The 10924-nt window shown below is 32.3% G+C and overlaps 1 protein-coding gene across 1 annotated transcript; it reads left to right on the forward strand.

The window, feature by feature from the left end:
- Nucleotides 1-4485: 4485 nt before the first annotated feature.
- On the forward strand, nucleotides 4486-6032 carry LOC110279500 (uncharacterized). Its single transcript, XM_052258496.1, has 2 exons — nucleotides 4486-5030; nucleotides 5572-6032. The coding sequence occupies exons 1-2, from the start codon at nucleotides 4486-4488 to the stop codon at nucleotides 5651-5653; spliced, it is 627 nt and encodes a 208-aa protein (XP_052114456.1). The 3' UTR covers nucleotides 5654-6032.
- The last annotated feature ends 4892 nt before the right edge of the window (nucleotides 6033-10924 follow it).

Here is a 10924-nt window from a genome sequence, read left to right on the forward strand (position 1 = left end):
TTTTTTGACCGTTGCTCACTTTCTCCTTTTTTTTTTTTTGTCGTAATATGCTCAGTCAAATCTCTTACTTAATTCCATTAATTAGTTGGCCAAGATTGTCTTCGAACCTTTTTATTTTTTTATTGGGTTATGAAACACATATTTTAGTTTTGTGTGATATATCTTGCATTTTGAAATAATACAACAACAACGTAACAAAGCCTTGTCTCACTAGGTGGAATCGACTACATGAATCAAATGACGTTATTGTGTTCTATCATGTATCATGTTTAAAGAGAAACTGTTTACATGTAGATCTCGTTTGACCACCTCATGAATGGTCTTCTTAGGTCTTTCTCTGCCTTTCGCCCCTTGTCCATCTTCCATCTCATCCACCCTCCTGACTGGTTGTTCTATCGGTCTTCTTCTCACATGTCCAAACCACCTGAGACACGATTCAACCATCTTTTCCATAATGGGTGTTACTCCAACACTATCCCTTATATCTTCGTTCCTTATTTTATCCAATTGCGTATGACTACTCATCCATCTCAACATCTTCATCTTTGCCACACTCAGCTTATATTCGTGCTCCCCTTTGGCCGCCCAACACTCCGTACCATAAAGCATAGCCGGTCTTATAGCGGTACGATAGAATTTACCTTTAAGTTTTAAAGACACTTTTTTGTCGCACATAAAACAAGATGCACTCCGCCATTTTTACCAACCTGCTTAGATCCTATGATTTATATCCTGTTCAATCTCTCCATTATCCTGTATGATGCACTCCGCCATTTTTACCTTTAAGTTTTAAAGGCACTTTTTTCGTAGGATATTTTCTCCAATCTTCACCTCTATATTAGGGATTTTCCTTCTCAGACTGAACTTACATTCCATATATTTCGTCTTGCTACAGCTTATGCACAAACCATACACTTCTAGATCTTCTCTCCATAAGTCCAACTTCTTGTTTAGGCCTTCCCTTGACTCTCCCATAAGGACGATATCATTGGCAAAAAGCATGCACCATGGCACAGGCTCTTGGATGTGTTCTATGAGTACTTCCAATGTGAAAAGGTATTGACTTAAGGATGATCCCTGGTGTAATCCTATACCAATAGGAAATTTCTCTGTCGTACCACCTTGAGTCTTTATACTAGTTGTGGCCCCAATATATATGTCTTTAATTGCACGAATATATGCGATTCTTACTCTTCTCTTTTCTAAAACCTTTCATAAGACCTCCCTTGACACACTATCATACGCTTTTTTCAAATCAATAAATACCATATGTAGATCACTTTTATTACTACGATACCTCTCCATCATGGTATGACTCATGGCTTGATCCCTCTATAGTTTTCGCAATTTTGTATTTCCCCCTTATTCTTGTATATAGGTACCAACGTACTGTTTCTCCACTCATCAGGCATCTTCTTTGACTTTAAAATCTCATTAAAAAGTTTGGTTAACCAGTTGATGCCTTTTTCTCTAAGACCTTTCCAAACCTCAATCGGGATATTATTAGGTCCTACTGTCCTGCCATTTTTTATCTGCTTTAGAGCCTCTTTTACCTCGAAGTCTCGAATCCTTCGATAGTAGTCAAAGTTTTGATCTTCTTCCCTTGTGCATAACCGACCGAGGCTCGAAAGAGTCTTCTGTCCCTCATTAAATAACTCATAGAAGTAGCTCTTCTACTTTTCATTAAACTTCTCCTCTTGAGCCAACACCTCTCCATCCTTATCCTTTATGCACTTAACTTGATCCAAATCTCTCGTTCTTCTTTCACGGCTCTTTGCGATTCTATATATACCTTTTTCTCCTTCTTTCGTGCCCAAAGACTGGTAGAGACCCTCATATGCTCTTGTTCTTGCTTTACTTACAGGCACTTTTGTTTCTTTCTTAGCCGCCTTATATTTTTCCCAATTATCTGCGTTGCGGCATAAAGATCATTCATTAAAGCACTCCCTTTTTATCTTTATCTTTTTTTATACACTCGTATTCCACCACCAGGACTCCTTGTCTCTTGGTCCTATTCCTTTAGATTCACCAAAGCTTTCTTTTGCTGTTGTTCTAATAACTTCTGCCATCTCCCTCCACATCTCTTCCGCGTTTTCGATCCATTCCCATTCCACTTTGCCTCTTCTCCTACCCGTCTTAGGAAGCTTCTTTGTTCCTCACCTTTCATCCGCCACCACGTCGTTCCTGGGTTCTTCGTATGATGTCTTTTTCTCAACTTTTGCTCAATGCGAAAATCCATGACGAGCACCATATGTTGTGTTGTCAAACTCTCTTCCGAGATAATTTTACAATTAATGCAAAATTTTTGGTTGACTCTCCTCAATAAGAAGAAGTCGATTTGAGAGCTTGTCATGCCACTCTTATAAGTTATAAGATGTTCGTCTCTCTTTTTAAAACATGTATTTGCGATGAAAAGATCAAATGTTGAGGAAAAGTCCAAAATAGTTTTACCCTCAGCATTGATCACTCCGAAACTATGACCTCCGTGAATACTCCCATACCCAGTCACTTCTCTCTCAACATGGCCATTTAAATCTCCTCCTAAGAAAATTTTATCTCCCGAAAGTATGTCTTGAACCAAACTTTCTAGATCCTCCCAAAACCTTATCTTATGTTGTTCGTCCGAACCCACTTGCGGTGCATAGGCACTAATCACATGGAAAGCACATCCTTCCACCACAAGTTTGATAGAGATAATCCGATCTCCCACCCTCTTGACATCCACTACGTCCTTTTTCCACTGCTTATCTACAATAATTCCAACCCCATTCCTATTCTTCACCTTTCCTGTATACCAAAGTTTGAAACCAGAAGTATCCAACTCCCTAGCCTTCGCACCAACCCATTTTGTTTCTTATAGGCGCATAATGTTAATCTTCCTCCTTGTCATGGTGTCTACCCTCTCCATGGACTTTTCAGTTAGAGTGCCTATGTTCCATGTCCCAAATCTCAACCTTCTGTCGCTCCGACCTATACCTTTTACTTTGTGAACTAGCTTATTTACTATCGTCCGTTCACGAAAACGCGAGAACCCTTGCTCATTTAACACTACATCCGAGCACCGATACAGCGGCTCTTGTTCATTTGACACCGTACTCGAGCCATACAGCGCGTTACTTCCAGGCAACGACGTAGTTTTAGCGCAATAATGTCTTTGATTCATGTCATGGGGATTCGACTATAAAGCGATTTTTTTCTCTCTTTGTCCGATTTTATTAATATGCAAGAAATATTTTTGTTTTGTTTAATGAGTTTAATTTTATTGCACTATTTTATACAATAATTATGTAATTGCATCTGTTCTTTTAGATGATTATTCACACAGTTCATGTGAAATATAGTTATTTTGACTGCGTACGCACGTGTAAAACTATTTTGATTAATATCTTGCACTTTTTTTTGAATTTGATCAACATTTATTTGATGAATGTGAATTTTTTTTATTTCTTTATTGTGTAGTTATGTAGATGATCTATATGACTCTGTTTTAGTAAGCTCACTTAAATAAAATGCATGGATGTGAAAATAGAAATAAAACCAAATTTTCTTATAAAAATATTTGTTAGAAAATAAAAAACAATCTAGAACAATTTAAAATTATTCTATTTTGTATTTGTTAATTACTGTTCATTTTATTTTTATATTTTTTAATTATCATTAAAATAATTAAATAATATTTACATGTAAATATGTGTAATTACGAATATACATACACAAAATTATAAATATTAAATAAAATAAAATAATTTTAAATTATTGTTTCTCTAATATTTTTGTTTTAATAATAATAATAATAATAATAATAATAATAATAATAATAATAATAATAATAATAATAATAATAATAATAATAATAATAATAATAATAATAATAATAATAATAATAATAATAATAATAATAATAATAATAATAATAATGATACAAATTTGTATCAAGAACTAGAGAGAATTAGAGATAATCAGAGAGAATAGAAGAGAAATCCTTAGAATTAGGGGCAAAGAGAGGAAGTAGACTTTTCAATTACATCATGCCTATCCCACATTATTACATTATACTCCTATTTATAGTATAGTTCTCTAATTGGGCTAGCCCAATACTAATTGTATCATTACCTTACCCTTCAAAACAACCTTGTCCTCAAGGTTGCGAAAAAAAAATATAAATCCTAACAAAAATTATAAAAGCTAATTACAAGTAATAAAAAAATTAATATTTCGAAAACAATATTTTCTAAGCTACTGTTAAAAAGAATTTTAACCACCAGGATCCCATTGAAAAATTTTTTGTTCAATCCAAAACCAACAAAATAGAATTGCTGCAGAAATCTGAAAATAGATCAGAAAAACTGAAATCCTTAGAATTGGGCTTGAAGTTATTATACCATCCATCACATGTTGATTTTGGGCTTCAGAAATTAAAATTTGGCCTGGCCCACAATAGAAGCCCAACTCATTGATAGGCTTCAGGATCTCTTCCTCATTCTCATGGAAGAAGAGAGACGCGTTGTTGTTTCTCTGTCTTGGAGGTGTACCCGCCGCCGCCCCTGCGTCCAACTCGCAGCCACCAGCCGTCGCGAGCTTGCATGGAGGCACCGTCGCTGCCGTCCAACTCCCGACCCTCTACTATTCGCTGTTCGAGTTCTCCCTGCCTCTTCCCGAAGCCGCCACTCGCCCCTGCAAGCCCTCGCCGCTTCATTCTCCGTCTCGATTCCAAGGGAAGACCGCCACCAGGAGTGGTGGTGGATTAGCCACGATAGGAGAGGCTTGACGGAACCCCCAAACTCCACGATCTCTGCCGCGGATGGTGGTTCTGATGGCGTGAGCACGCACCCTTGTTACAGGAGCACCATGGGCTTCTCCCTTCCGTGCCGCGAAAGCGCCGACATCGGCACTGCTCCTCGCATCGTCATCAGTGGCGGTTGTCCGCGGGTTCGGCGCCTCCCAAGGAAGATACCGCCAAGCGTCCTCCCCTCCCACATCTCGATTTGGCTGCAAATCTCCTGGGTGCGTCATCGACGAATCAAACCAAGGTTGATCCCCTGCAGTCCGCACAATACCTCTACCACCTGGTTTGTTTGTGAATTCTGTATTGTTCTTGGTCATAAATCTTGTAATTGCACTAGAATCATTTGTCACTGAAATTGCTAGATCTGCTGTGGTTGGAATCCCTGGAATTGAGTTTTCAAATGTGTGATCTGCTGGTTGACATTCTACTTGAACTGCAAGTTCTGTTGATTCTTCAAGTAGAAATTCAAAATTGAAATCGAATTCTTCTTCTGCATCTATCCTTTTTTAATTTTGGCATGAATTTTATCGTTGTTGTTGAAATTGTATTACTGCTTCTTTGGAATTACAAATTGACACTGGTGAGCGCTGAATTGTTGCTTGGTCTGGAGTTTCTGTTGATTTTTCTTGTTGTTGCTGTGGTTGGACTAGGAAACAGAAATCTGATTCTTCTGCTTCTTCTTCCTCTTCTGTGTGAACTGGAGTCATGCTGAATTCTGGAAAATTGGTTGTTACATTATCCAATGCTGCCTTCTCATAATCTGATGCTGAATTCTGAAATTGCAGAGCCGTAAGTGTAGAATCGTTTGCCTCTGGAGCTGTTGAATCATTGTTGAGTGGTGAAAAAGTTGAGGTTGATTTGGCTTGAATCTGGCATATTGGAGGCCGTTGGAGTCGTTGATGATTTCGGAAGGTTGCACAAATTTTGGTGCAGGTTGCCTGAATATCTGCAAGTATCTTGGATTGTTTATTATAATCTGAATTCAAGCAATCTAAGCTAGTTTGAATCTGATTCCAAATTGCGTCATCATAGGAATTTGGCATGGTGTTCAACGAGAGCACCATTTGATACGAATTTGTATCAAGAACTAGAAAGAATTAGAGATAATCAGAGAGAATAGAAGAGAAATTCCTAGAATTAGAGCCAAAGAGAGGAAGTAGAATTTTCAATTACATTATGCCTATCCCACATTATTACATTATACTCTTATTTATAGTATAGTTCTCTAATTAGGCTAGTCTAATATTAATTGTATCAAATAATAATATCAAGAACTTGGATTCAGTATAATTTTTTTGCTATACTTTCTCTTTCTTTTATTGATAACGTAGAAAGTCATTGATACTATCTCTTTACTTGAACAAGACAATACACGTAAAATATAAAAGAAAAAAACACAATGAATCAACTTTTAGTTGTTTAGGATTTAAAATTTATAATTTTAGTTATGAATTAAAAAATTATGATTTATGATATAAAATTTTAAATAAATAAAATAAATTTAAAATAATTAACTAGTATTATTGATTAAAAAATTCGCTCCCTACCGTCTCTAGCATTACTCATAAAAGAAATAGAGATATTTATTCTCTGTTTAATAAATAATGAAGTGGTAGATTGACGTGAATAACTCATCATTATTGGCTGTACCAATTTTTTTTCCCGCGATCCTAGATGTCTTCACATATAAATTATCAATAATTGACTACTCAATCATAACCAAAATATACATAAGTACATAACACATGGGCAAGTGAGTCTGGCAGGACCCTTGTCCCTCATTTATTTTAGTGTGGTCCATACATACATATAAGATGAACGAGTGATGTTAGGTAATTAAAAAATAATTATAATATATAAATATTATATAAAAATTTTTATTTGTTTAATAAGTAAGTGATATATATTTTTTATTTTTTATTTTTTTATTATTTATTATTTTGTTGTATATTTAGAGTTATTAATGTTTTATTGTAAAATAAAAAAAAGAGAATAAAATATAAACAAAATTTAAAAAATAAATTTTAAAAATAATTATTAACTCATTATATATAAAATCAATAAATAAGCATACATATGAATATTAAATAAAAATATTAGAATAATTAAAATTATGACCTATTAGTGCATATATGAGATAATTTGAAAAATACAATAAGACGTATAGTTTAAAATTTGATAATATTAATTATAAAAATTTATTAATTATTGACATCATATTGGTAAGAAATTATGAATATTATGAGTACAAATTATGGATGTTATTAACATGAAATAATGGATGTTATGTGTATGAATCTATGGATGTTATGAGTAAATTTATCAATTGAATAAATTAATTTAAGGATTTAATATTTTTTTAAATTCAATTATGATAAAATTTAAAAACATCTGTGTTAATTTTATAGTTAATTATGCAATAACTAGAAAATGATATGTGTATTAAATTCAATTGTTTCTTTTGTTTGGGGTCTTTGACCCCTTTCTCATCAAAAAAAAAAAGAAAAAAGAAAATGATATGTGTATAGATGTAATATCTAATAAACATGAATTTAATTTATAGATATTAGTTGTATGTAATTATGGATGTTATGTATATAAACGTACGAATGTTATGTGTATAACTTGATTAGTACAATATAATTATAAATGCACATAAAAACACACAAAAAATTAAAACAATTTTTATTATACCTCATCAAAGCTAGTGTAGTTTTTCATATTCTCGAAAATTGATTGACTGGCAATAACCTCGTCGGGTGAGTCCATCTGTTATTCAAATTCTTCAACACTTTCTACCATAGGTACCGTATTAAGGTCGAATTCAAATGTCATACTATTTGTAATGATAAAGATGATTTCTTATAAAATTCTTTGACATATTCTAATTGTGCTTGCAATGGTATTAGAGTTGTGAATTTTGAATGAAAATAATTGAATTAACGGAAACAAAATCATATTAAAATAGCAGATTTTGTATCTCTCCATTAAATAATGATAAATGACTTAACAAAAATAGAAAATTAATTACAATAAAAAAACGATAATGATAATAATAATAAAATAAAAAAGGGTATAGGATAATAATCAATTACAATTATTGAATTTATGTGATATTATCGTATTTTTATTAGGCGAAAGAATAAAGCAAGAATCAATTACAATGATAAATAATAATCGTTATTAATTATTATTATTAATCTTTATATGAACATACCAGAAGAACTATATATGCTATTACGTGTGTCTTAAGACAATTAATGTCATATAATCATTTTTATTTTATTCTTAAATATAAAAATTAAATTATAAAAGGGAATATTAAGTATTGATTACAAAAATGTCTAATAGTAAGAGATATAATATTATAATTAATATTATTAATAAGTGGAGTTGATAAAAATATGATAAGTGGAATGATAAGTAGCCAAAAATAAATATGATACTAAATACTTGAGTTTGTTATTAATTATAAGCTTAATTTTAACCACAAAAGTGTCAAGTGACAAACTATTGTTTTTAATTAACGAGACAAAATATCCGAATATGGCAAACAATTAATACATGTTCAATGTTCAGATTATGAAAAAGAAAAAAAGCTTCATAAAATAGTTATTTAGTTATAATTAACACATATGTATGCAGGATAGTACTAAGAGGCCTGTTATACATACAAGCCTTTTTAGTTTACAAGCTATACAAGTTGCTCTAAGTCTAAGAAAAAAATACGCGCTCCTTCAACAACACGTTCATTCTTTGTCTTCTTCCTCAATCAAAATGCAAACCATCAAAAAAAGAACACGCATCCCTTCCACAACACGTTCACTCTTCTCCTTTTTCCTCAATCAAAACGCAAACCATCAAAATTCAAGGGACATTCGAAATAAACTACTACGATTCTGCAAAAACGTTCCAACTTCTCGCAAAAGAAATAAAAAAGAAAAGATACAAATCTCTATAAAAAAATCACCAGAAAAAAGGAAGAAACATTATTCAAGGTACTTTTCTAGATTGTCTCTGCCATGTACTTCATACTTAACCAGAAAAAAAATTAAAAAATTTCAAGAAAAAATATACTGTCTTCCCTCGTTTTGGGTGTATTTCTTAAATCCTACGGTGTATTTCTGTAATCGTTTGAGTGTATTTCTGAAGTTCCATTATCTTCAAAACGATTTCAAAATTTGATTTTAGAAACAAAGAAAATCGAAAAAAACAAAGCAAAGAGAGAACGCACGAAAGAGATCCAACAAATTTGACAAGAAACTCAAAAAAAGAAACGAAATCTTTTGAAAAATGGAAGTTATATATTTGTGCGTTAATTAATTTGAATTGATTTAAAATTCTATTAAAAAGGCACGCAATATAAGCAACGCGTATAATTGGTGGGTTTCGTTCAGACTTGTAAATACAAAACACTTATATGTAGAGATTAATCCTAATACTAAAATCTAGATATAAATGGTAATAAATTAATCCTTAGTCCAATTCAATAAGAAACTAAAAAAAAAAAAGAGAAGATGGAATAAAAAAAAATCATACATATAAACCCACCTTAAAAACAAAGATCGAATAATTTCACACAAAAAACATAAGAGAAAGCTAAAATGGAAAAGGATGTCATAGCATCAAAGAGAGGTTCGTACTTAGGATGCATGTTGTCACCGCCATGTTTTCCAGTGCACGATGAATTTCAGTACTCAAGAATCCACCATAAAAGCAGCAAAACAACCAGCAACAAGATTAGAGGAAGAAGGTGGAGGAGAATCCTTAGGAGGTTCATGAAGGAGAGCAAGAAGACAAGCATGTGCATTAGTGGATGTGGATCCAATAATAATAATAATAACAATAAAGCTCTGTCGTTTCAGTATGATCCTATCAGCTACGCTCAGAATTTTGATGAGGAGGCTAGAAGGCTTTCCCATGTCTTCCAAGATATTAGAGGTGTGATTATCTTCAATTCCTTGTGATACTGTAATTAAACGCTTGTTTAATTAATTTTGACTATCTCAGAAGGACAAATTGTATTCCCTTTTCCTTCTTATCAAGTACCAAAGGATCTGGGGGTATATATGTACAAATATATATATCTTAAAGGTTGTAAATTAAATTATATTTCTATAAATTAAGAATTTCAACGGTTTTATAAACTGGATCTACACCATTGTTATCATGATCCAGATTTTTTTTTCTTTCTTTTTTGTTATTTATTTGAACTTGTAAATCGCTTCAAACATATCATTTATGTTTTTATGTTATAATATGCTCCCTACTGTTTGAGAGATTCAATTATTTGATAAATGATCTATAAATATATTTGTAATTGTTCATTAAGCAAGCTTGAGATAACGTTATGAAGTGTATTTAATTTGTTCGTTGAGCTTGAAGTATCCTACGGTTATTTTGCTGCAATTAGTACTAATTGGAGCTTGAAGTTAACTGTGTTATTGGTGACTGGTGAACTAATTGTTGACAAATCCAACCGAACATTTTTTTTTCTTCTTCTGTCTTTTTTTTTTCTTTGAAAAAAGAAAATGAAAAATGAAATAATTTATCTACGGATAGTACATGCTTTTTTTTTAATCAAATGAATTGGACAATCTTCAATTTTCAATCTTAAATATTACAACATCACAATTTATTCAGTATACATTCATTCATATAACATTAAAGAGTTCATATTCAATATTTAACGTATTCAACAAAGTTTAAATCCAAATATAACATATTAAGAGGCATATAATTTTTTTTTTTATCAGAGTGAGAGATTAGGGATTTTTATCTCTAAGAGGCATATAATTTATCTCTAAGAGTTATGCCTCAACTGCATAGTACAGGTTTATACTGCTATTGTATTTAAGTGTTTTCAATATTGAAATAATCTATAGCCCATTTTTATAATATATAGCCCAAGTTACCAAATAGGAAAGAAGATGGGTTAGAGGAAAAAAATATACCTGCTCTGCCCAAAAATAAATTGGATAAATGCTAAGACAAAGTTAGACTCAAAACCTTATGTCCAAATAAAAAAGGTAATCTGAATCTTGTGGTCGAGGCCTTTTGTACAATGATAATTAATTTGTCCAGTACGTGAATAACCAGATCATCCAAAATCAAAATCTAACTGAGATCGTACACCCC

The sequence above is a fragment of the Arachis duranensis genome, chromosome 3 (genome assembly GCF_000817695.3).
Source record: "Arachis duranensis cultivar V14167 chromosome 3, aradu.V14167.gnm2.J7QH, whole genome shotgun sequence".
Classification (NCBI taxonomy): domain Eukaryota; kingdom Viridiplantae; phylum Streptophyta; class Magnoliopsida; order Fabales; family Fabaceae; genus Arachis; species Arachis duranensis.